The following is a 27,995-nucleotide window of genomic DNA, read 5'->3' as shown; positions in this document are numbered from 1 at the left end:
AAATTTAAAGTATGAAGCATAAAAATATGATTATCACATAATAGTCTAAGACAAATTTAAATTAAGGCCATCTATAGGCTATTAGAAATATATAATAATTATATAATTAACAGTATCATAGGCTTTTAAGTATCTATCACAATCCAGGACATTAAGTTTCAAACCAAACAGGCAACAGATGAAAACATTTTGGGGAACGGGGACCAAAAAAAGGAAACAGAAGTATAGGTAACACTCAATATAAATGGGTTGGTAAATCAGTTTTGACGCATAAAAAAAGTGTTATTAATAAAGAGTATATTCCTAAACCAGCTCACAGAAATAGCACATAATGTTTCTAAAGAACAGTATTAAAGCAGTTACCACGTATGATTCCATGAGAAAAGGCGTTCAAATTCCTAGGCACACCAGACACTTATCTCGCAATAGATCCATTCATGTAACTTACAAGCATGTGGAGCTGAAATTACCACCACTCCAACTTCTATATGATTAAGATTTATATGTAAGAGGTTTGATTCCTCTTCCTTCTCTCATCACCAACAAAAAATTGACCTGGCACTGGAATGGGTCTAATAAATACTGATCTGTAGCAGCGTATAGTTATGCCATTCCAAAAGAGCAAGATAAGAGATGACCTGATGTTGGAGTTCTAGCAAGAGCAAGGAATATGTACCTGATAAAAAGAAAATAAGTACTAAATAGTGACCTAAAGAAGTTTTCTCTGAACTGGCTAGGTAGAAGAGACTTGGAGGATAAACAGCCACAAGTGGCTACTTTTCAATTACAAGAAACTGTTAAAAAAAATTTTTTTCATAAGAAAATAATCTTTTTTACTGCTGTTGTTGTTAATGAGAGTTATTAGAATGCTGCAAGAAGAATTTAAAAGGTGGGCATCCACATGAAATGTCCTGTGATCGCAAATTAAATTGGGTATAAATTAAAATGATCTTCACATCTTCATCACAAAAAGGTCTTTGAATACTCAAGGTATCTAGATGCTCAGGATCTGAGAGTTTTCAATAAATAACAACAACAAAATAAATCAAAGTATAAGTAATCACAATTTTACTAAACCACAATAGTTACTGACTGTTAATTAAGTTCGAGTTTTATTCACGCTTGATGAGACATGACATACTAGAGAAAAAGACATTGGGGAAAAACTGGAAAGAAAATGGCATCTAAAAACTAGTTGAAATAGGGAAAAAGACACTTATTGGCGTACATTATATTTTTTATTATGTCTAACAATCCCTCACTTCCCTATATCAATTATCTGTAGCAAATCTTTCAAATTAATGTAAGCTCTACACCTCCTCTGACTCTCCATATCCAGTTGTACCTCTAGAATAGGAGTCTTGCTGCCTCAGTTTGTGACTGTATCAGTCTAAACTCTATCTTCTCCCATTTAGAACTTTTATCAAAAAGTCTGTCACCTCTAAGAAAAATGTAAAAGCTAATTAGTCGCTTCCTGAAACATAATTCCTTTTGCTTAAAATATTATAAGCAAACGAATTTCAAATTCTAACATCAAAAGTAAAATACACATCAAGCATAATTTGTACAGCTAATTTCATTAACTATGACAGAATCTATCTTTAGGAATTAAAGCATTACTCTAAAGAGTGTAAATAAACCTATTAAGACTGCAAATGATAGAAAATACCCAACAAAAGCTACATTAGAAAACATGTACTTTTCTAAAATTTCTTTCCTCTTGGAAACACCATAAATAGAGAAATACATTATTACCTTTTCTCTCATGAGAGACCAAAGGACTGAAGAAACAAACATAAACACTATCCTTTACTCAACCTATAAATACAGGCCCAACTGTTCTTTATAAATGTTTGTCACGCTTGATATTATAAAAACTATAAGAAAAGATTAATCATAGTACCTCTGGGTGGCAAATCCATATCCCCTGATGTCAATCCTATCAAGTTAGGCCTTTGTGCATGCACTCTGTGTCTATACATAGGTCTGGAAGTGTTTGTTATGCTTGGGGCCTCAGGATTATAGCCATCTGTGTCATATGTATCTGGTAATACAAAAACTGTAATTAAAAAACAATTGTAAAACTCCATTTTATAATTTTCTATATTGGTAATAGAAAAAGTAAACTATAATATGTTACTAATACAAAGCTAACATATTTTATATGCATTAAAAAGAAAATTTAGTTTTATAAAAATAATTTAAAAGAAAATGTAACAGTTTTAAAAAAACATAGCTGAAGACTTACATTTAATGTACATTCACCATGTCTACATTTTTATTCTATATAATTGTAGTGAGAAAAATAGACCTGCTAGAGTAATTCACTTTATAAACATTTTAAAATTCCTTATCTAAAGCTATATTCATAAATATAGAGAGGGCCAAAACTGCACCTGCAGTAAAAAGAGAAGGTGGAGCAGGAGGAGGCTGGTGATGAATGCCTGTTGTTACTACAGTAGGAACAGAACTGGTTGCAGAGTTTGGGGGAGCATCCATGCCAGATGGCTGCAGAGGAGGAAGTGGTGGTGGTGGTCCTGTCAAAACCAAAGAATAAGAAATATCATCTGAAAGCAAACAAATAAAATAAGTTATTTGTATATCCAAACATGATATTCTCATTCATCAAACTATAATATCAACAAACATCAAGCTTTTATAACTATTTTAGTTTTCTAGGGTAAATAGCCTTTCAATGTTTCTAAAACAGGTTTCTCTTAAGCTATAAAATATTATAGGCAGCTGAAAATTATCAGAGATTGTGCATAATTCAGAGCTTACTCCAAACCATAGTAAATCATAGGTTTGGCATAGTCAAGTAAAGTAGGGGTATAGTCTAAATGGGGATATCTTGCTCTTAGTTTCCAGCATCTACAAAATTACTTTAGATACTTTTAATAAAAGCAAGCATCAAACTATTAACTTTTTAAAAAGACTCCAAATGGACAGATATTAAGTAGAGGCAAACAAACATATTTACTTACCTGTGACAGGTGGTAGACTGGGTGGTAATGGGCCTGGTGGTGGCACTGGGGGTCTCAGATTCACAGGTGGGGGTGTAAGAATTGGTGGGGGTGGGGGGAGTCCAGGAGGAGGTGGTCCTTCAACAACAGGAGGCTGTGCTGGGAAAGGCAGCATACCAGGAAGATTCACATCTTCTACAACTACTGGGTCACTTCCATGATCAAAAGGGCACATGTCTCCTCTCATGCAGAAACCCTTTTCTGTGAGGAAAAAGAGAAATATGAAAAGTGCTGGACATTAAAATTTTCTCTAAGTTAACAAAAGTAAGATATTTAAAAACAGAAATATTTTTTAATATAGGGCAAGTGTAATTAACCATATCACAAGAGCTACCTTACTAATTCCAGTAATTTAAAAATAAGTCATAATAAAGATAACCCATACACTAGAAAATACATCACCAAATTAAAGTGAGTACACCTAACTAGTAAGATGGTATAAAACATATATATATGTATGTATGTGTGTGTGTGTGTGTGTGTGTGTGTGTATATATATATATATATTTGTTATTAGAAACACTTCCTATATTTAAATCTCACATATAACTTTATAAACACTGCAACTATAGCTTTCATAAGTTTGTAAAATTTTTACAATAAAAGCTTAAGAGTCTTCATTTATAAATTCTTAAATAGGTGATATTCACATTTCTGGTTCCACTTAACATGACAATAACCATTCATTTTTAAAAACATAAACTTTGAAGAAAATGTTTCAGTAGCAGATTCCCTCACAAGTAACTCTATAAATATTAGTCTTGTTGGATAAATTCCAAATATATCTTAAGACTTACATGCAAATAATATATTTAAATTGATATTCAATAGTTAGTAGTGATTAATGAAGTTTTCAATAATATTGAGAAATTCGTGAGTGCTTAACCTTTTGCGGTCGTATTAAATTTGGACATGGGTGTCGTACTGGTCGGGATTAATTTCCATTGAAAGAGCAGTGATATATAACATGCAAGATTATGAAGGATAAACAAGATTTATTAATTCTTTTTTGGAACTACGTCACTACTAGTAGAATCACTACAAACGTTATCACTTTCTATGTCAGAGTCAGTATTCAAGGTGCCAAAATAAAACTCTTCATCGTTACTTTCAGATTCGCAGTACACTTCTTTCGGTAACTTTCTTTTTGCCATTTTGGAGTATTATTCTGAAATATCTTAACAAGCGAGAATGCCTAATTACAGTTAAACGTAATTTGTAAAGCTTTATTTGAAATTCTGCGAAATATCTCAGAAGCTTGTCAATTTCTTCACTCTCAAAAGGCGACTGACTCGCCACGGTGTTTTGCATGGCAAGTGTGGAACGACCGCGTTTGTTTATATTGAGTTTCGATATCTCCGATTTGTCAGGGCAATGTTTTGGTTCGTGACAAGGTCGCTTAGACACTTAAGAGCTTTCAGAGAAATTATGAACTGATACATGAATGAATAGAGTTAAGATTCGTACGGTTCCTTGCTGTGGTTGCTGAGAGTAGACAAACGACCGCAAAGGGTTAATATTAATTTCCCACTATTTCCAATAGGTTAAGTCTTTGAATAACTGTGTGTAACCTAAACTTACAGAATTTAGTCAGTTGGATATATTAATTCAATATGTAATGAAACAGTTAAAACTCTTACTTACCATCATAGTCTCTACACCGTTTTTTTGGCATTGGTGGTCTGACATATGAGTTATGGTCCACTTGGTCTTCATGAAATTCAGACCAACTTTCGGTAGTGTTATTACCATGATGTGTAGGAGCAATTACTGTTATGGTGCTGCTCAAAGTAGGTACAGGGTAGTGACCAGATGAAATGTTAGGTACCGAAGAAACTGGAGTATAATTGTTTTCTAGTGGATCTGTTCTATCCAGGTCATATTTGGGTTTTACCAGATCTCTTTCTGCAACAAAATATAAATGACTTATAAAACTATTTGTTTTAAAAACTATGCCCCAGATGCAGAAATAGTACTATTTTCACTAAACAGAAACTGTCCACATTTTAGACAACCCTCTTTTTCTTTTGAAAACAATGAATACACAATGGCCCAAGAAAAGCTATTTCTTTTCAATATGACCTAAACCAGGGGTGGGTAAACTTTTTGACTCAAGGGCCACAATGGGTTCTTAAACTGGACCGGAGGGCCGGAACAAAAGCATGGATGGAGTGTTTGTGTGAACTAATATAAATTCAAAGTAAACATCATTACATAAAAGGGTACGGTCTTTTTTTTTTTTTAGTTTTATTCATTTAAAACAGGCCGAATCCGGCCCGCGGGCCGTAGTTTGCCCACGGCTGACCTAAACTATAAAACCACACATAAATTTGCTGTACTTAATGAGTTTAAAATTTCTTGAAGTTCTATTTACAGAAAAGAGATTTTTAGTTTTTCTTCACTGTAATCTTACCCCCCAAAAAGCATAATATGTATTATAATAAAACTATGGTTATTTTTTCTGCAATGAATATTTGTCATCCTTCTAAAAATCTTAGCATGCCTTTTACAGTGAACACCATTTGACGATGAGAATGGATGAGCAGAGGAAGAAAAAGGAGTTCATATTAAACATAAACAAAGAAATTAACTGGGCTGTATATGGTCCCAAGGAAAAGAATAGGTATTAAGGAGATTTGTTAAGTGAAGCAAGGTGCAGAGAGGCCTAGTATAGATCAAAGGGGGAAAAACTCTAAAAGAAGAATAACAGAGAAGTGCAGGGCTTATACAAAGGCTACAAAATAACTTCCTACACTAAATAAAGATGGCTATACAATAAAGTTTGCAAGGGTAGCTAATATCAAAGCTTAAGTAAAGGTGTTTTACTCAAAGATGTTTGTTTTATTGGTCATAATATCTCCCTTTTAATAATGCACATTGCAAGAAATATTATACATGTTGGAAATGACATGGTCTTGCAATTACACACATCTGAAAACTTTTAACTGTTTTTATAGTTTTGAAGTATAACTGATATATAATTAAAACAAGCTTTATGGTCTTTAAGTTAAGAAGTATTTTCCCAATAAGAGAATGCCAACAAAAATATACACATATATGATTTACCCCTGCTTCGTGTTCTGCTCCTGCTTCTGGTCCTGCTTCTATCCCTATCCCTGTCACGAAGCCTCTCTTTACTCCAACTTCGACTCCGACTCCTGCTGTAACTGCGACTCCGCCCTCGTCTTCTATTGTACCGGTCTCTGTATGAATCTCTTCGAGGAGGGTTTCGATCATAATCTCTTTTGCGAGAACGATCATCTTTTTTCCTCTCATCACGACTTCTAAAGAAATATATGATCACTTTACTTTCATGTAAATAACTTTTAAGTAGATACAGGGAAAACTCTAAATGCAAAAGTTATATTTAATTCTTATAATATCATGATTCTTTTTTGTACCATCAGAATACAAACGTAGGAAAATGAAACAATAAATAAATCGAACAATACCAAACTGAGCATGTTCTGCAGAACAAGTACTCTAAAACTCCTTTAAGGAAAAATCTCTAAAAGTCTTAATTCTTAGTCTTACACAAAAAGGCATATATACATTTAGGTTATCTATACATATGTCTTATAGTAAATAATATCTGTACATAAATATACTTATGCATATGAACACATATCTCATAGGCATGTATCACATGCACTGCATTCTAAATGCCTTTGAAACCTTAATGAAAAAAAAATCATAAATTCTTGAGGGAAAACCAAGATGGCAGCATAGGTAAACACCAGAAATTGCTGCCTCACACAACTACTTCAAAAAAACAACTAAAAGACTAAACGGATATCATCCAGAACCACAGAAAGGCTGGCCGAGTGGAAATTCTATAACTAGAAGGAAAGAGAAAAGCACACTGAGACTCAGAGGAGGTGCAGAAGTAAAGTGCAGAGGTATGAAGGCGCACGGGGAAAGGGCTCGCAACTGAGGACACCGCTGTCTTTTTCAATCAGGAGGGAGTCTCAAGCTCCCCATGGCTCTGAACTGCTGTTCCGGGTGAGTCTCTGGGGACCCAGACTCATACGGGGAGAAACTGGACTGTCTGGCATCGGGCAGAACTCGAGGGCGGCTTTCTCTCAGAGGTGCTTGCAGAGATTACCCCGGGACACTGAGACCTGGGGCTTCTTAGGGCAGGGCTGAGGATCAGCCATAGCTGTTTGCTCTGCCCTGTTGATTCCCTGAGACCCCGCACCACCCAAGCTGTGCGCAGAGGCTTTTGCGTATGAATGACCTGGCCCTTTGCAATCTAAAATTACCTAACAAACTACAGCTGGGTCAGAGACCCAGCTCATCCAAAAAGAAGGCCCAAGGTCCCACAGCAGCTTGCATTGCTTCACAGCTGGGCCTCATCTGGGCACCTCAAAACCCCAAACAAAGAAGAGGAATCTGCAGATCTCTCCATAGCTCCTGCTGGGTAGCCTCAGGCAGAGGCTAAATTAGCACCTCCTTAGAGATCCAAGAGCCAGTGTACCCAGTGGTCAGAGTGGGACCATCCAGATTACAACTCCTCAGATCCGTAAGGGACACACTCAGGGTGCAGACTCAGTGAGCACCAAAGCCCCACTGAAGCAAGTCTTGCCCCAGAAGGGTGTCTCCAGCACAGAAGTTCTCCCACTGCAGACACAGCTGATTCTCACAGCCAATTGGCCTGGAGGTCAATTCCTCCCAGTGATACCTATACCAATCAAGGCTTAACTACAACAAGACTGTGCACAAAGCCCACAAAGGGGTGCACCAAGAGTGTCCACCTCAGATAATTGGGGAGGCTGAGCCACTGGGCCCTATAGGACACACAGCACAGAAAGCCACTCTACCAACACAGGGAAGCAGCCAAAATGTGGAGACAAAAAAACAGGTCACAAATGACAGAAATGGAGGAAAGCAAACTACTGGATATAGAGTTCAAAACCACGGTTATAAGGTTTTTCAAGAATTTTATGGAAACCGCCGATAATTTAGTAAGACCCTCAAGAATATGAAAAAGGACCAACTAGAAATTAAGCATACACTGACTGAAATAAAAAATATTATACAGAGACCCAACAGCATACTAGAGGATCCCAAGAATCAAGTCAAAGATTTGAAATACGAAGAAGCAAAAAACACCTAACCGGAAAAACAAAAAGAAAAAAGGATCCAAAAATATGAAGATAGTGTAAGAAGCCTATGGGACAACTTCAAACATACCAACATCCAAATTATAGGGGTGCCAGAAGAAGAGAGCAAGATATTGAAAACCTATTTGAAGAAATAATGACAGAAAACTTCCCCTACCTGGTGAAAGAAATAGACTTACAAGTCCAAGATGCGCAGAGAACCCCAAACAAAAGGAATCCAAAGAGGACCACACCAAGACACATCATAATTAAAATGCCAAGAGCAAAAGACAAAGAGAGAATCTTAAAAGCAGCAATAGAAAACCAGTTAGTTACCTACACGGGAGTACCCATACGACTGTCAGCGGATTTCTCAACAGAAACTATGCAAGCCAGAAGGGAGTGGCAAGAAATATTCAAAATGATGAATAGCAAGAACCTACAACCAAGATTACTTTATCCAGCAAAGCTATCATTCAGAATTGAAGGTCAGATAAAGAGCTTCACAGATAAGAAAAAGCTAAAGGAGTTCAACACCACCAAACCAGTATTATATGAAATGCTGAAAGGTATCCTTTAAGAAGATAAATAATTTGATAAACAGAATAAACTGGTGAATATAATAGAATCAGGGACATAGAAAGGGAGTGGACTGACAATTCTCAGGGGGTAAGGGGTGTGGGGAGTGCGGGAAGAGACTGGACAAAAATCATACACCTATGGATGAGGACAGTGAAGAAGGTGAGGTGAGAACTGGGTGGAGGGCAGCTATGAAGGGAAAAAAGAGGAACAACTGTAATTATCTGAACAATAAAGATTTAATTTAAAAAAATCAAATTCTTATTAAAGCAAAACTTCAGGCAAGAAAAGGTCTCAAGATTTCACTGGAATTTGAAGAATAAAAATAAGAATAACTAATACATGGTAAAAAAGGACTGAGTTACACTTTCTTAAACCAGTATCAAAATAGATATTACTTGCCCCCGTGTAAAAGATTTTACAGCTTTGTGTATCTTTTATGTAAAAGATAACCAATGTCTAATCACCAAACATGGTTCAATTAATTAATCACCTATTTTCTCTGTATCGGGAGCTTGACTGGGGAGGACTGTGATTTAGCCTTCTGGAAAACTTCTTCTCTCGTTCTTCCTCTTTTATGATCTGACATACCAAAAATAAAAGGTGTAGAAGATTTAGCAACAGTCATTCCTTACCATGTTACTATTTCAATGACTTAACTGATAATAAAATATAAAAGCAAAATTGCTATTTAAACAAAATACATTTAGTTTAATCACAAAAGACCGGCATGCTGAAAGTTACAGTGAACCCAAAGAAACTCATAAATGCTTATCTTAGATAATAATTAGTGGAGCAAAAAAAAAATTTTAAGCAAGTGTCCTCATTTAAAAATTATTAGTGAAAGCCCAACTTTATTCCTCTTTCAAAAGTCCAACATACGCTCATGTTTTGGTTCGTGGAATTGGTCTGGTACTGAACACATTAGGGAATATATGAGCATACATTAGAACTAACCAAATCATAAAAAAATAGAACATTTGAGAAAATAACATACAAGATAAAATAGTTCTTCAGTTTCTCATGGTAGTATGGCAGCTATATATTCCTCTTTCCTACAAAAGGCCTCCATTCACATTATATAATTAATAGAAAGCAGCCCTGAAAAACATTCCCTTGTTCAATGCTACTTTGTTTAGGCCAGAATTTTCCATGCTGTACTGCCCAGAACACTGTTTCCATAGCACATTAATAGATGTTACTAGAAAGAAAAGGATTTAGAAGATAAATTCAGAAAATATTGAACGTGTGGCTTCTAGAAATATGATAGGCATTAAGATTTGCATTTTTATAAGAACCCTAAGATATTCTGATGTAGGTAGTCTACAGATAATATAAAAACATGTTCTAGTTTATGCCAGTTGCTCCAGCATCCCTTTGGGTGAAAGCCTCTCACTGTCAAGTGTGTCCCCATCCTATATAATAAAAGGGTAATGTGCAAATTGACCCAACAGCAGAATGACCTGTCACTATGACACGCACTGACCACCATGGGGCAGACGCTCAATGCAGGAGCTGCTCCCTGGTGGTCAGTGCACTCCCACAGGGGGAGCGCCACTAAGCGAGAAGTCGGGCTCATGGCTGGTGAATGCAGCGGCAGTGGCGGGAGCCTCTCCCTCCTCTGCAGCAGCGCTAAGGATGTTCGACTGCCGGCTTAGGCCCGCTCCCTGCAGGAAGCGTCAGTGGGCCTCCCCTGGGGGCTCCCGGACTGTGAGAGGGTGCAGGCTGGGCTGAGGGACCCCTTCCCCGTCGCGAGTGCACAATTTCGTGCACCAGGCCTCAAGTTGTATGATAAGTTAAATATGGATATTCTACCAACAGACCAAACTCTGACACTGCTTAAAAATTTTATAACAGTCTGCCCTTTCCCCCCCCCTTATTAATACTTTTATTCTCTTGCCACCCATATCAACCCTCCCCCACCAAAAATACTGGGTACAAATAAAACTCTAAGACACTTTTTCCTTTCTATTTGCCTCAATGCACACTTGGGAGTAATCTGTATTGACAGATCATCATACCCCATAGTACATGATCAACAGTGAACTTTTACTACACCCATAGCATTTTTTATCTAGATTGCCATCTGACATTCTGACAGTTCTTAAAGGGATAAATATCTTTAACAAGGTTGTTTTATGTGTGTCTGTCTGTGTAATTATGTACAAATGCATGTGTATAAATATGTTTAGGTATAGAGGCATAAACATATATTTAAGAATTATTATGTAACATTATGTGTGTGTGTGTGTGTGTGTGTGTGTGTATATACATATATATGTGTGTGTGTATATATATATATATATATATGTATTTGTAATTGCATAATAAACATGTCTTAGTTATATAATCTGAAGAAGAAAAAAAAAGGTTTATGAGGGGTAAAAAACCCAAAAGTCACAACCACATCTTTCACACAACAATCTCTCAATACTAATAGTAATTACCATTTATTAAAAAACCTACTATGTACCACATATATACTGGGTGCTTTCTAGATATTATTTAACTACCTCACAATAAACCCATAATATTTCCATTTCACAGCTGAGTAAACTATGGCTGGAAAAAGTCATGTTTTCAAGGTCACAAAGCAGTGACTGTTAAAGCCAACTTTTAATTGTCAATTATTTTTGGTGGAATTACAATCCTTAAATATCAAATTGAGATCTTAATTATTATATGATTATTAAACAAAAATGGTAATCTTGTATAAAACATGGCTGCTCTGGAGTTTCCCCATAAAAACTCTTAAATTATGAGGTCATTTCTATTGCCCTGTGAAGGTCATTTTATTTAACTACCTTAAAAATAGTTCCTTACAAAATGCTTGTGGGACAGAAACAAACAGATTTACTGTCAATCTAATTATTTTCACAGAACATAGGTAATAAGCGTCCATAGATGCTATGCAGAAAAGCTAAAGGCCTGCATGTAAGGTAGATCCTTGGCTGGCATCTGTGAACTTTGATTTCTGGAGGGTTCCCATCATTGCCTGATAATAACAGCTCACTTACGCTGAAACCGTTTTGGCTCAGTGGATAGAGCGTCGGCCTGTGGACTGAAAGGTCCCAGGTTCGATTCCGGTCAAGGGCATGTACCTGGGTTGCGGGCATATCCCCAGTAGGAGATGTGCAGGAGGCAGCTGATTGATGTTTCTCTCTCATCAATGTTTCTAACTCTCTATCTCTCTCCCTTCCTCTCTGTAAAAAATCAATAAAATATATTAAAAAAAATAAAAATAACAGCTCACTTATGCCTAAATTGTCTGTGTATGCAATATGGTTCATGGCGAACACCTGCTTTCCTCCTAGGAATCTAGAACATACTAGGGAGAAGGTACCCAGGTGGCCAAACCTAAGTAAGAGTCCTGGACACTGAGTCTTTAACAAGCTTCCCTGGTTCACACATACTGTCACTACTCCTTAAGCACATCTTAGGTGACTCCACTGGGAGAGAACTCTGAAAGCTTGCGCCTGCATCCCCCTAGACTTTGCACCATACACTGTTTTCCCTTTGCTGATTTTGCTTTGTATCCTTTCACTGTAAGAAATCATAACTGTGAGAATGATTATATGCGAAGTCCTGTGAGTGCTCCTAGTGAAATCATTGAACTTGGGGGTGGTCTTGCAGGCTCCTGACACAGATACAGAAAATACAACTCAGTTTAATTATCCCTTATATGTTTTCAAAGAAAATGTAAGGTTTAACACAAATTCTTACCTCGTCTTTTTTTATATCTTTTTCTTGGTGCTGAAAAAATTCCACCTTTAAGCTTCCTGATGATGGCTGCTCTGGGGGAGGTAGGTAACTCTTTGTATTCACAGCATCAAAAAGTTTTTCCACAAATATCTGTGTCTCTAAAAATAAAACAAACCAAAAAATCCCACATATTAAAAGCCATTTGCTAAGATATTATTCTCCACTTAAAACCTTCCTAACCAGTGTGCCATGGCACAGTCCCATGGTAACACCAATATATTCAGTTTTCAGGGTGATGAGGGCTGGAACAGCCAGTTTCTGGGCCAGTCACTTCCAGCCATGACCAGTCTCCATGTACCCTATCAGTGCGCAAATACAAATACTACCATCATCTAGATCACCGGTTCTCAACCTATGAGTCGCGACCACTTTGGGGGTCGAATGACCCTTTCACAGGGTCCGCCTAGTCCATCGGAAAACACATATAATTACATATTGTTTTGTGATTAATCACTATGCTTTAATTATGTTCAATTTGTAACAATGAAAATACATCCTGCATATCAGATATTTACATTACGATTCATAACAGTAGCAAAATACAGTTATGAAGTAGCAATGAAAATAATTTTATGGTTGGGGGTCACCACAACATGAGGAACTGTATTAAAGGGCCACTGCATTAGGAAGATTGAGAACCACTGATCTAGACGTTGGCAAGTGAAAAAGCTGAACAGCACTGTGCTAGACAACATTCAAAGTAGATCCCTAAGGAGTACTATCTTTAAATAAACAAGCATACAGTCATTTTCTTAATCTTCAAAGAAAAAATGACAGCATGATTTAAGAAAAAGCTTAAGAATGGTAACAAGAAAAAAAGTCTTTATAAATAAGCTATGGATATAATCAGTAATGAGCTGTGGATATAAATCAGCAATAATATTGATTGTTGATCTTCGTTACAATTAGAGCCTGTCTCTTACTGAGTTCCCTTAATACTACAGATACTTTCTTTTTTAAACTTTTATTAGTGTTTACTTTATGTTGATTTTACTCCTACACCATAAGTTTTTGTTTCTTCAGTTTCTTCTGGGATAGTTTTCTTTTGTGCAACCTCCTCTTCTGGTTCTTCTGGTTTAGGAATAATCTGCTTTTCTTTAATTTTTTAAATGTTTTTATTGATTTCTTAGAGAGAAAGGAAGGGAGAGGGATAGAGAGAGAGAAACATCAATGACAGAGAGACATCAATCAGCTGCCTCATGCACACACCCTTCTGGGGAGCTAGCCAGCAACCAGACATGTGCTCTAATATGGAATCAAACTGGTGACCTCTTGGTTCATGGATCGATGCTCAACCACACTGACTGGGATGGAATAATCTGCTCTTTTTCAGTAAGGATCATCTCAATGTGGCAGGGAAAGCTAATGTATTGGTTAATCTACCCATAAACTCTGTAAATTCTGCACCACATCTTGGGAGCTTTGTTCACTTGGATGTGCTCAATGACCAGAGAATCTACATCTAAACCCTTAAGTTCAGCGTTACTCTGCATTTGTAAGCATATGCAGCAAAATTCAGCACTCTTTGGGCAACCGACCCTGTGTCCAGCACACTGTTTGGCCTGGGCACACCTACCAATTCTAATACTATAACAACGGAATGGCACACACTGCTTCTGTAAAGTGACTCCCTTCAGATACCTGGTGGCTTTTCAGATATGCATACCCTTGATGGCCTGGACAGTTTCACAAGTCTTCTTAAAGTGAACATGAAGATCTGAACCTCTTGATTTGCATGATTTTGTGAGGTCTTCTGGTCAAGTGAATAGCGAACCATTTTCAGAGGTCACCTCAGACTTCTTTCAAGAACAGCTAGATAGACTTAGAGAAACTAAGATGGCGGCATAGATAAACACCGGGAAATTGCTGCCTCCCACAACAATTGAAAAATCTTCTAGGAACACAAAACGGACATCATCCAGAACTACAGGAAGGCTGGCTGAGTGTAAATTCTACAACTAGAAGGAAAGAAAAGCACACTGAGAGCCAGAGGAGCTGCGGAAGTAAAGTGCAGAGGTACGGGGGCTCGCGCGCGCGGAAAGGGGCTGGCACCTGAGGACGTGGCTGTCTTTTTGAATCTGGAGGGAGTCACAAGCTCCAGACGGCTCTGAACTCCAGTTCCGGGAAGTCTCTGGGGACCCAGGACTCATACGGGGAGAAACTGGACTGTCTGGCAGCGGGCGAACTTGAGGGCGGCTTTCTCTCAGAGGTGCTTGCAGCCGTTACGGGACACTGAGACCCGCGACTCCTTAGGGCAGGGCTAAGGATCCGCCATAGCTGCTTACTCCACCCTTTGATTCCTTGAGACCCCGCCCCACCCAGGCTGCAGCAGAGGCTTTTGCATATGAATGCCCCAGCCCTTTGCAACCTGATAATTACCTAACTGCAGCCGGGCCAGACAGACCCAGAACTTCCAAGAGAAGGCCCAAGGCCCCACAGCAGCTTGCATTGCTTCACAGCTGAGCCTCATCAGGGCACCTCCAAACCCCAAAAAAGGAAGGGGAATCTGCAGTTCTCTTCGTAGCTCCTGCTGTGTAACCTCAGGCAGAGGCTAAATTAGCACCTCCTTAGATCCAAGAGCACTGTACCCAGTGGTCAGAGGGGGACCATCCAGATCACAACTCCTCAGATCCATAAGGGACACACTCAGGGTGCAGACTCAGTGAGCACCAAAACCCCACTGAAGCAAGTCTTGCCCCAGAAGGGTGTCTCCAGCACAGAAGTTCTCCCACTGCAGACACAGCTGATTCTCACTGCCAATTGGCCTGGAGGTCAATTCCTCCCAGTGATCCTACAACAACCAAGGCATAACTACAACAAGACTGTGCACAAAGCCCACAAGGGGGTGCACCAAGAGTGTCCACCTCAGGTAACTGGGGAGGCTGAGACACTGGGCCCTACAGGACACCTAGCACACAAAGCCACTCTATCAACACAGGGAAGCAGCCAAAATGCGGAGACAAAGAAACAGGTCACAAATGGCAGAAATGGAGGAAAGCAAATGACTGGATATAGAGTTCAAGGCCACGTTTATAAGGTTTTTCAAGAATTTTATGGAAACCGCCGATAAATTTAGTGAGTCCCTCAATAAGTATAGTGAGACCCTGGAGGACATGAAAAAGGACCAAATAGAAATTAAGCATACACTGACTGAAATAAAGAATAATTTACAGAGATCCAACAGCAGACAAGAGGATCCCAAGAATCAAGTCAAAGATTTGAAATACAAAGAAACAAAAAATACCCAACAGAAAAAGAAAAAAGAAAAGAGATTCCAAAAATATGAAGATAGTGTAAGGAGCCTCTGGGACAACTTCAAGCCAATATCAGAATTATAGGGGTACCAGAAGAAGAGAGAGGGCAAGATATTGAAAACCTATTTGAAGAAATAAAGACAGAAAACTTCCCCTACCTGGTGAAAGAAATAGACTTACAAGTCCAGGAAGCGCAGAGAGCCCCAAACAAAAGGAATCCAAAGAGGACCACACCAAGACACATCATAATTAAAATGCCAAGAGCAAAAGATAAAGAGAGAATCTTAAAAGCAGCAAGAGAAAGACAGTCAGTTACCTACAAGGGAGTACCCATACGACTGTCAGCTGATTTCTCAACAGAAACCATGCAGGCCAGAAGAGAGTGGCAAGAAATATTCAAAGTGATGAATAGCAAGAACCTGCAACCAAGATTACTTTATCCAGCAAAGCTATCATTCAGAATAGAAGGTGAGATAAAGAGCTTCATGGATAAGAAAAAGCTAAAGGAGTTCATTACCACCAAACCATCATTATATGAAATGCTGAAAGGTATTCTTTAAGAAGAGGAAGAAGAAAAAGGAACTCTTACCATTTGCCACAGCATGGATGGAACTGGAGAGCGGATAAATACCACATGATCTCACTCATTTGTGGAATATAATGAACAACATAAACTGATGAACAAGGACTGATCCAGAGACGGAGAGGCATTGATTGGACTGTCGGGCCTTGGAGGGAAGGTAGGGGAGGGTGGGGGTAAGGGGGAAAGATCAACCAAAGGACTTATAGGCAAGCATATAGGCCTAACCAATGGACACGGACAGCGGGGGGGGGGGGGGGGGGGGGGGGGGGGGTGTGAGGGCATGGGGGGGGGTAGAGGGTAACGTGGGGACAAGGACACATATGTAATATCTTAATAAAAAATATATTTAAAAAAAAGAACAGCTAGATAATCTTATTTAAATAACATTAAAATAAAATAGTATTCTTAAACCAAAGATCTTACCTTTTTGAAGAAATACATCCAGTTGATCAATACATAATGCCTTTAATTCTTTTTCACTTTTGTCTTTTTTTACCAAAGCAAGTACATATTTTGCTAGGGCTGATGGATCTGCATCACAGCTGAAGAAAAAAAACAGTGTTGAAGGAAATTTAGCCATAAATAATTGCATATTCTACAAATTCCAGTTACAAGTGGACTTAGTCAGCATAATCAATAGTGACATGAATTAACATAAAAAGAACCTGGCTCATGGAAGGCAATAAAGACATATAAGTTCTGCTTTACATTATTATACTTTACATAATTTGTACAGTCATTATTTAGTATCCTTCCAAATATATACTAATTTATGTGTTGAAAACTCAGTAGTCTTTATTATTATCAAAAAAGATAAATTAAAACAAAGTAAAAACAATTGCAAAACATTAAAAACTAACAGAATTAGTATGGTATGATAAAAATATCAAAAGGTTTTTTCCTCTCAGAAGTAGATGAATAATAGCTAAGAGAATACTGGAAGAGCACAATAAAGAGAAACTTCAATATCTGTTGCTCGATATATTGTTTTAACAACAGACAAGAAAGTCTGGAAACAGACCCAAACATACATAGTATTTTAGATTTTATAATGGTGGCATTAAAATCAATAAAGATGAGATGAACTAAGCTACCTGTACCTAAATGCCTGACCTAAAGGAATGATAAATGTTATCTATGATAATAAAAGGGTAATACGCTAATTAGACCAGGTCAACCAGCCATCTTCCAGATGTCTGACTTCCTTCCAGACAAAACCATGGTGGTGGGGGCCAAGGCAAAGGCAGTTAGGGGCAAGATCAGGGTGGCAAGGGGTTAGGGGTGAGATCAGGCTGGCAAAGGAGGGCAGTTGGGGTGACCAGGCCAGCAGGGGAGGGCAGCTGGGGGCATTAGACAGGCAGGCAAGGTGAGTGGTTAGGAGCCAGTGGTCCTGGATTGCGAGAAGGATGTCTGACTGCCGTTTTAGACTTGATCCCAGCATTCGGACATCCCCCGAGGAGTCTGAGATTGCAGAGGGTGCAGGCTGGGTTGAGGGGACCCCTCCCCCTCTGTGCACAAATTTTGTGCACTATGCCTCTAGTGAGATGATAAATGTCTGCTGTGCTACTAAGTTCATTTTCAGGGTAATTTGTTACTTATCATAAGTCACCTTCTCATAGATCTACTACTATTTATTTGCAAAGACTTGAAGTAAGTTATAACCTAAACAAAAAACAAGGGGGAAAAATATTATTTCAATGTTACATGAGAGATTTTAAAAAACTTTTTCTTCATAATTTACTTCAATATAGTTACTTATACCAATGTTTTTTAAATGCAGACAAAATAATTTATGATAAATTAATATTTTCCCATTTAATTATAATGAGCACAGAAATATTTAGATCTGTGATACAATAAGCATGAAGAAATGTGACAACCACCTCATGAAGTATTTATAGATATACTTATATCTGGCAATCTGGTATTACTGCATGAGAAACCATGAAACAACACTTATGCATGTTAGGTAACTTGAATAAACACAATCAACTAAGCATTAACCTAACTAGACATCAAGCTAAACATGCTTCAGTTTACTAGAAATCACTAATACTATATCACAATGTTATACTGTTTTATTGCAGTTGCTGTTAATAAAAAATTCAGTCTCTACATTGAATCTAAATGCTATAATTTGATTCAAAACTGGTTTGTTGTGAATTTTCAATTTAATAATGCCTTTCTAATAATGTAACTGTCAGTTTACATTTCTCTAAACTGAACACCAAATCTATTCTATTCCCACCCTGTTTTCAAAGGATTAATATGTCAGCATCTAAAAATCTGGAGAAAGACCTTTGTGATTTTTATAATTACTATGGTCTATAGACTACAGTTTTATAAAATAGTAAGACAAAATTCCCAAACAATCTTTGCTCAACAACTTTGAATAAAATTTAGAATAAAAGTCACAACCATAACAAATCAACTATTATACACAAAAAAATTTAAGTACCTGAGATAGCCTGAAAGGCAGACTGCCTTTTAAAATTTGTTAGATTGCAAATTATAAACTAGAAGATTTGTAATTTCACACTTAACAGCAAAACAGGTAAATCTGTATTTGATAGGCAATTTTTCTTAAGTCTTATAAGAAAGCATTTTATTTGTATTTCAATTATTTTGGGTTTTTTTGTGTGTTTTTTATCTTTATTGTTGACAAAAAAAGGTATGTGCTTGCAAATTATAGCTTAGTAAAAAATAATCTGAACTATGAATATTTAATAATATACCAAAATGGTATGTATCAGGAACATGCAAAATGTGTTCTCTTTTCTATTTGTCTTAATTAAAAGTGCCAATGCTGCATCATATCAACATCTAGCAATGATAACCTACAATGCAAAATAAATGATGTAAAACAAAAGTCTAAATAACCTAATGAAAAGAATCACATTCACATAATAAGGGGTTAGTTACTTTTTAAAATTGTCTCCATGGCAAGATTGATTGTTCATTAAGTACTTTACTAAACTAGCTGCTACTGACAATAGGTTTGTGGTGTGAATGATACATATCTTGTCAGAGCTACACTTTACCCTCTTCTACACTGCTACCATTCTGGAAACATGTGAAAGAAAAAAGGGGAGGAGGGGGGGCTGAAATCTTCTTTCAGATCAGAGAAAGAGACCAAAAAAATCAGATTTGAAAATGCTTAAGGACAAAGGAATACTGAAAGAGTGGCAAACTGCATTCCCACCTCAGAAAGCATGCCAAATTCCCACTGATTCTATATTTCATAAGCACTTAGCCCAGCAAAAACATAATCTGCCAATAAAGCATGAGTCTAACTCAGAGTAGTGTGTGTGTGTGTGTGTGTGTGTGTGTGTGTGTGTGTGTATTTGGGGGGCAGGGGGGGTTGGAGGTGAGGGGAGGTGGGGAAAACATAAAGAAAACCAGAAACTGCAAAATAAGGCAGGCATGAGACATGACATAACAATAGCATTTGTGGCAGGTGAGGTGCAGGGGGGAGCAACTAAGTATTTTAGTTAATAGTAAGTCAAGTGAGACAAGGTGTGAAATGGTTGGGAGAAAACTTAAATCATAAAGATGCAATAAAAGAGAACACTGAGAACTTCCAAGAAAACAGTGCAGTGCAGTTCTCTTTTGCAGCAGGGAGTGCTTTCACTTACCAGTGCCAACTTTTATAAATATATAACAAATTCAAACAGATTCATAGAAAAAGACCAGAATGGTAAATGGTCAGATAGCTTACGTAGGGATTCTCAGGAAAATTGAAATGTCAGAGAGAGTTTTGTAGGCTTTCAAATAATTGAGGGGCTATCACAAGAAAGGATTACATTTATTCACTATATCCTCCATGGGATATAATTAGAACTAGTAAATGAAAGCAACCATTTTTGGCTTAAAATAGAGACAGACTTTAAAAAACAATAATCAGAGGCCTCCCACAGGCAGAATAAACTGTCTGAGAGAAAGTGAGTTCTCCATCATTAGAATGGTTTCAAACATCGGCTGAATAGCCCCTGGCAGATAAGGACTAGATTGGATAGTAAATCCCTCACAAATCTGAGAGAGCATAATCCCTAGGTTAATTTTGTTCCTGGGATATTGTGCAGCTATATAAAATATAAGATAATGCAGTATTCTTTTTAATTACTAATCTATAAATATTAGTAACATGTTTAAAGTTATACAACACTATAAAGTACACCTTATGTAAGGCAGTTTTATCAAAAATATCAAAATCTAAAAATAGAACTTTTTACTCATGAGTGTAGCCTCTGGGCCTAACACAGTACCTGAGACAGAATAAGTAAATACATTTATTATCTTCTAAATACCGCATTTATCTTTCAAAAGTATTTAATAAGCACCTACTATGTCAGACACTGTTCTACATCTTAAGGATACAACTTTAAAAAAAATAAAGTTCCTGTCCTCAAGGAATTTAGGGGTAAGTATAAGGAGGAGACAGACAATGCATACATACATATAAATAATGTAATGTCATGTAGACAAGTGCTCTAAAGAAAAATAATACAATGTAAAGGGACAGAGTATAGAAGAAAAAGAATGAAGGGAAGGAAGGAGGAAGAAAAGAAGAGAGAATAAATGAATGAATATATCTTAGGTAAGATCATCAATAAAGGTCCCTGATGAAATGACATTTAAACAGGGATCAAAATGGAGTGCAAGGGTAACTTAGGCCAAGGCACCCTACAGAAAAGGCTTGACGTGGGTGCCTACTTGATACATGAGGAACAACAGTTCAGTGGGATTGGGCAAAGTGGGCATTCAAAAACATTTGAATTTCTAATTTCTCTTCTCTGTTAGGATTAAAAATTAATGGCTTCAATGAGCTTTGACAAATGTAATGTCCAGATTGCTATGAAGTCATTCAAATCAATGATTTTGAAGGCATAAATATAAAATTTTATCAATCTCTGAATATGCTGTGTTAAGGATACAACTAATAATAATGGCCTTGAAATGCATAGGGGTGACAATCTAAGAGGGTCATTCTCTTCCAACTGTTAGTACACACACTAAATAAGTTGGAGAAGCCAAAGCAATGCAAAAATCAAATGTTATTAAGTCTCTCCCGCAAAATAAATTTTCTTAATACTCTAAATAACACAAATCAAATAAGCCCTAATATAAATGTTAAAATTATTCTTAATACACTCATCATATTAATTTTTACTTTTTAATTTAGAACTTTCAAAATAGTAACAAAACAGTAAAGTAAAAAATTAAAAATTAAAAAGCTAACATTCCAGTACAATGTTTTAAAAAACTATTTTGTTTTGCTCAAGTTTCTTAGAGGCTTTAGAAATTCAGAGGAAGATAACTGTTAAAATTTAACCCAAGCTTCTATTTTCAGTAATCTTGAGAGGAGCTAGAGGTGGCAGTGGGAATTTAAAATTAAATTCAAATATGTTAACTCAGTAACTTCAGAACATGCATACGCCCACATCTGTTCCAACAAAATTTCCACTTTATATTCAGGAAAAATATCTCATTTGCATCAGCCATGGTTCTATTATTCTGTACTTAGACTACTCTTTCAAAATTTCGAATTCCATTGCGACAAATATAACATATACATTAAAAAATGCTTGCCATAGTTTATTATAACTTCATTCAATTCAAATTAAGGCAAAAATATACTATTTGTATGTAGCAGTTAGTTACAGCAGAGGTTACTCATTGAGAATAATCACACCCACTTAATTTCACAAAATAAAATCACCACCACAAAATAAGCATATCAACCCATGAGAATCACACAAACCAGTTCTTATCACTGAAAAAGTTATCACAATACATCTATAATAATAAAAGCGTAATATGCAAATCGACTGAACAACCAAACAACACAGAACGACCAACTGAATGACCTTCCGGATGACCATGCTATGACACACACTGGCGCCAAGCCAGCCAAGGCAAGTGCAATGCGATGAGATTGGTCAGGGGGCCCCGCATCGCCCCACGATCATCCCGCAGAGGAAGGCCCAGGCCACCGGCTGGCAGGGCGATCAATCAGAGTGGGGGTGGGTTGTCACAATCACCCCAAAGAGGGAGACCCAGGCTACCTGGCCAGCAGCACTGCAGCAGGTGGGCGGGGACTCCTTCTGCGCAGCAATCGATCACCCCACAGAGGGAGGCCCAAGCCACCCAGCCAGCCACCCAGCCAGCCAGCCAGCGGCCACAAAGGGAGGCCCAGGCCACCTGGCTGGCAGCGCTGCGGCAGGTGGGTGGGGCCTCCCTCTGCAGGGCAATCTATCTGGGGGCCACTCCGAGGTCAATTGCCCCACAGAGCGAGGGCCAGGCCAGCAACGCCAGTAACGCTGCGGTGGGTGTGCAGAACCGGCCAGCGATCACCCAATACAGGGAGGCCCAGGCCAGCCAAGCAATCACAGCCTGGTTGCAGAAGCTGCCAGCCAGAGCTTTCTATTCGATTGTGGGCACAGGATGCTGTGTTCATGTCCATAGCCCCGGGTAAACATGGGAAATCATGACTCCAAAGCTGAAAATTCCCAAATCCCAGTCCTCATTAAATCTCCCACAGGTATACAAGTAAAAAGCCTCAGATGCAAATATAAAAATGGGAAATTTTATATTAAAATAATCTGAAGATTGACTGAATGTTTGTTAATCTCTCCCAAAACTTTTGGCCTTCTCATACCCCGGGGGGCCCAGCAATTTATGATCTTCCTTAAAGAAGGACAACTGCTATCTCTGCCTAGCTGGCCCCAGAGTGGTAAGCCCAAGGCAGTGTAAGTTAATTAAACACTAGAGGCCCAGTGCGCAAAATTTGTGCACGGTAGGGTCCCTAGGCCTAGCCAGCACTCAGGGCTGATCAGGTTCCCTGTCTCCCCCTTCCTTCGCCACCAGCACACCACCACCGCGTGGTACCCTGGTGGTCAGCGCACGTCACAGCAAGCAATCAAACTCCCAAGGGGACACTTTGCATATTAGCCTTTTATATAAAGAGAGATTCCTTGAGGGTGAGGATCTCCAGTAAGGCTAGTTAAGGCCAGAGGCCATCAAAAACACCTTGTGGAGTTAAATAAAACCAACAGTGCCTGGTCACCACTGTGAGTGTTGCTAATGCTCTACACCTGAAATCTTTGAGATCTCCTCCTCTTCAGGTGAGAAGTGAGGCAAGGGCCTTGGTCATGTGACATGGGGCTAGGAAGCATGGAGGTCACTCACGCCTCACTTGGATAACCAATTACTCCCTCTTTTACAAGGAAGAAAATTGTCTCTCCACAAAGAAAATAGGATGTATCACTTCCATCCACAGTGCCCCCAAAAGATCACTTTCAGGATGCATACTCGCCAACTAGCAGAAATTTAAATCTGGGTCCCTCAAGGAAAGGGAGTATAGTTGGCATTATAAAACTGAAGTCTGTACCTTTGAGATGCAAATATCTGATCTCGAAGAACTCTTATCTGCACCATTTTTTAAAATGCAAATTCCTGGGAGGTAAATCTTAAGAGAAAAACCTTAGACATTTCAGCAAATCAATTTAATTTCAACTGTTCCTTTCTAGATCAATGAGTTTTGCTTTATAATATCTGTCTCAGAAAAGTATGTATCTTAAAAGTGTGTGTTTGCCACCCTAACTGGTTTGGCTCAGTGGATAGAGCGTTGGCCTGCAGACTGAAAGGTCCCAGGTTCAATTCTGGTTAAGGGCATGTACCTTGGTTGCGGGCACATCCCCAGTAGGGGGTGTGCAGGAGGCAGCTGGTCGATGTTTCTCTCTCATCGATGTTTCTGACTCCCTAGCCCTCTCCCTTCCTCTCTGTAAAAAATCAATAAAATATATATTTTTTTAAAAGTGTGTGTTTGCCAATAAAGGAGCCTATATTTCTAGAAGCTATAAAATGTATTTTCCAATCTAAAGAATGCTAATTGCTTACTTTTTAAATGTCTAATACAGTTAAAGTTGGGTCCTTTTCAATACATTAAGAGGACAAGAACTTTTTCTTTTGCTTTATATTTTTCTCAACCTAATCCCTCCAGAATTTGGCAATTCTAAATGAATGAGTTAAGGCAATACACTTTTTTGCATGGATCCAATAAGACCAGTTTCTAGTTGTGGTTTTAGTAACCAAGAGTTTGACTGGAATGTCATGTCTGAGAGACATGCCTGGACTCTGGATGTCACCAGAAAGCCTTAAGGAATCAAGATTTGACTTTAGAAGCTAATACAAACCCATCAGAGCAGTAGTTCTCAACCTGTGGGTCGCGACCCCTTTGGGGTTGCCTAAGACCATCGGAAAAAACATATATAATTACATATTGTTTTTGTGATTAATCACTATGCTTTAATTATGTTCAATTTGTAACAATGAAAATACATCCTGCAAATCAGATATTTATATTATGATTCATAACAGTAGCAAAATTACAGTTATGAAGTAGTAACGAAAATAATTTTATGGTTGGGGGTCACCACAACATGAGGAACTGTATTAAAGGGTCACGGTATTAGGAAGGTTGAGAACCACTGCATTAGAGAAATAGCCCAGTACCTTGCTTATTCACATGGTTCATGGCAGTCCTTCCAGGTAAGGAAGGAAGGTTGCTTTCCTGAGAAGATGGCAAGAAAGGAACCTCAAGATATTTTTGAGGAATTTACGCAAACCTATAGGTATGGCAGGCAAAGCTTGATGGAAACTGTGTGGACTGACTACTTTGCCCTGAGGGGCTGATTAAAGCTCAGTCTAAACATTCCTTATCAAATTTCAGTAAAGCAGATTTAAAAAGCCTGTGTGACCAATTGCTATTCTTGTATTTATGCAAATAATCAAGCCAAATTAAGACTAGACTTAATGCAGTCTCTTTAATAAAAGTGAGGAAAACTTTAGGAGAAAAAATGTGTTTCAATAGCGGCCTTCAATAGCGGCCAGCATAGCTCAGTGGTTGAGCAGCAACCTATGAACCAGGAGGTCGGGGTTCAATTCTCGGTCAGGGCACATGCCCAGTTATGAGCTAGATCCCCAGTGTGGAGCATGCAGGAGGCAGCCGATCGATAATTCTCTCTCATCATCGATGTTTCTATCTCTCTCTCCCTCTCCCTTCCTCTCTGGAATCAATAAAAATAAATTTTTTTAAAAATTTGTTTCAGTAGAAATCACAATGCCCAGTTGTGGATACTTTGACTCTAGTGCAATTAATTGTCTTCAAAATTTTGTTTACCTATAAACTGAACTGGTTCCGGAACTATTCTAGTTTTCTTCAACCCTCTAAGGCTATGTTCATCTTTTTTCCCCAACCATATATCCTCTAAGAATTATTGAGAGCTAAACTTTTTTCCTAAGGCTGTGTATGTATATGCCACATAGAATTTACCTGAACACCTGATGGCATCACCAGAAACGTTGAAACTGCAGACAAAGAGGATCTATCAGACTGTAACTGCTTTACTTTCATTCCAGCAAAAGCCATGCATTTGGAAGTCTTCCCAACTGACAGTCTTATGGACTCAGAAACTGGTTTATGATCTGCTGTGTTCATTAACCTTTGTGGGGATTTTTCCTTTGGTTTTCATAGGGTGTATATTTACCTGACTAGAGGCCCAGTGCATGAAATTCGTGTGTGGGGGGGGGGGGGGGGAGCTGATCCCTCAGCCTGGCCTGCACCCTCTCCAACTGGGACCGCTGGCTCCTAACTGCTCGCCTGCCTGCTTTGATTGCCCCTAACCACTTGCCTGCCTGCCTGATAAACCCTAACTGCCTCTGCTTGCCAGCCTGATAGCCCCCTAACTGGTCCCCTGCCAGCCTGGTTGCCTAACTGCCCCCCTACCGGCCTGGTCACCCCCTAACTTTCCAAAAGGAAGTTGGACATCCGGAAGATGTCCAGTCGACCCAGTCTAATTAGCATATGACTCTTTTATTACTATAGATTGCTTGTTTATACAGTATAGACCTTACATTAGAAGCCCATCTGCATCACCCCCTCCGAAAATGAGATTCAGCAGTCTGGCTGGATTGAATTGTTGTCAGAACTAAATGGTTGAGTTGGTGAAGTATGGAGCGATCTATAGGCTTCACCTAAAACTGCTTTCCCTTTTCTGCCCAAGTAATTCAGACATAAAATGCCCAAGGATATTCAGGAGAGAAATCTTAGCATGTTCCCCTCAGCCTAATTTGAATTAAGTACAGTAAACAAGAGGGCTTCAGATAGGTGTGACATACCTTACCCCACAAAAGCCCCCCTCAATCTAATCTGGGACACTGTAAAGTTAGTCCTCGCTCTATCACTTTATTTTTGCCTCTCACCTTTAGTTGCTATAATTCTCATTTTTGGACCATGTCTTTTTAACTTTCTTGTCAAATTTGTCACCTATACAAGAATGCCAGTTTGTCCAGCATCACCATGAATTTGTCATCGCACATGCCACCTCCCTAGGACAGCCTCACTTGACCTGGACTTTGCAAAATCCCTTTTCCCTGAGAGAAGACTCCCCCTTCCCTTTAACTCCTTTATTCCTTTGGCAGATAGGAAGAATTTCTTGGCCTGGGCATAGGAAGGACTATGCCACTTGATAGCAAGAAGCTACAGAAAATGAGACCTTCATTCATTTACCCTTGTAAGATTATAAAGCCCAAAGTTCTTTAGGGGAGAAACACATTAGCATAGGTAGTAAGATATTAATAAAGGAAGGGAGCAAAGGGAATCTGATATTGTTAAGCCTAATAAACCAGGGAGCTGAATCTAATAAGCCTGCTTACTTCACTAGAAAGCTACAGCTTCACAAACTCCCCAGGGAATCACCAGTCCTTTGCCACAAATTACTGGGAGAAGAGAGAGAACAAGAAAGGGGAGGTAAGCACATGTGCAATATAAGTCAAGATGGTGCAGAGAAAGGTGCTTCTACTCTGAGACATGCACAACAGAAGCCAAAATGGTGACCATAGAGGCCTGCCTGCCTGTCTAGCCTTTGAAAAGGATCAGAATGGATAAGGAACACAGAACCTCAGATGATCTAGGAAACAAATTGAGGGTTAAAACAAACAAATAAACACCACTAATCTTCCTTGTCTCCAAAATGCTATCTAACCAAACCTCTGCATACCATAGTATCATTCTTAGAGATCTGATCAAGTTGCTTCCTTGCTTTAATGATCTTCCCCGCTGTCCATAACTTACTCCACAAAATGTCCAAATACTTCGGCATGACAATAAAACCTCTTTTAACGTCATAATCCAACAAAAGCTAGCTGGATTTAAAAACCTCTTCCTAACCATAATCCTATCCTATATAATAAAACCCTAACATGCAAATTGACCAAATGGCAGAACAACTGCTAGCTATGACGCGTGCTGACCACTATGGGCAGACACTCAATGCAGGAGCTGCCCCCTGTGGTCAGTGCACTCCCAGAGGGGGAGCACTGCTCAGCCAGAAGCCAGGCTCACAGCTGGCGAGCGCAGTGGCAGTGGTGGGAGCCTCTTCCTCCTCCACTGCAGGACAGCGATAAGGAGCAAGTGGTGCGGGACTGCGAGAGCCCCAGACTGCAAGACAGATGTCTGACTGCCAGCTCAGGCCCAACCCGTCACTGATAGCAGGGAAGGTGCTGGCCAGTACAGCTGTGAGCCACAATAACCTTTCTGGCAGAGAAGTGGAGGGTAAAAGCTGCATGGCCATGAGCACTATAGCTGGAGGGACCAGTTGCTCTCCCTGAAGGAAGACTGCAGTGACAGGGG

General features: G+C 38.7%; 1 protein-coding gene across 18 annotated transcripts in view; it reads right to left on the bottom strand.

Annotated features, from left to right (window-relative positions):
- Nucleotides 1-27,995, bottom strand: part of RBM26 (RNA binding motif protein 26) — an 87,318-nt gene that overhangs the window by 43,983 nt on the left and 15,340 nt on the right. For 9 of the 18 annotated variants that reach the window (XR_004965776.1, XR_004965777.1, XR_004965775.1 and 6 more), the window contains exons 2-9: nt 16,727-16,845; nt 12,428-12,564; nt 9,198-9,286; nt 6,090-6,307; nt 4,668-4,928; nt 2,985-3,224; nt 2,397-2,567; nt 1,904-2,059 (exon numbers count right to left, since the gene is read on the bottom strand). Coding sequence is in view for 2 of the 18 variants with exons in the window: in XM_036297370.1 (XP_036153263.1) it covers nt 1,904-2,059; nt 2,397-2,567; nt 2,985-3,224; nt 4,668-4,928; nt 6,090-6,307; nt 9,198-9,286; nt 12,428-12,564; nt 16,727-16,845 (1,391 nt within the window). In the remaining 16 variants the exon portion in view is untranslated. The remainder of the gene's footprint in view (nt 1-1,903; nt 2,060-2,396; nt 2,568-2,984; nt 3,225-4,667; nt 4,929-6,089; nt 6,308-9,197; nt 9,287-12,427; nt 12,565-16,726; nt 16,846-27,995) is intronic. The other 9 variants (XR_004965784.1, XR_004965788.1, XR_004965789.1 and 6 more) reach the window with 5 other exon arrangements.

The sequence above is a fragment of the Myotis myotis genome, unplaced genomic scaffold (genome assembly GCF_014108235.1).
Source record: "Myotis myotis isolate mMyoMyo1 unplaced genomic scaffold, mMyoMyo1.p scaffold_m19_p_3, whole genome shotgun sequence".
Classification (NCBI taxonomy): Eukaryota; Metazoa; Chordata; class Mammalia; order Chiroptera; family Vespertilionidae; genus Myotis; species Myotis myotis.
Note: the sequence above shows the minus strand (reverse complement) of the source record. Positions and strands in the feature narration are given on the sequence as shown.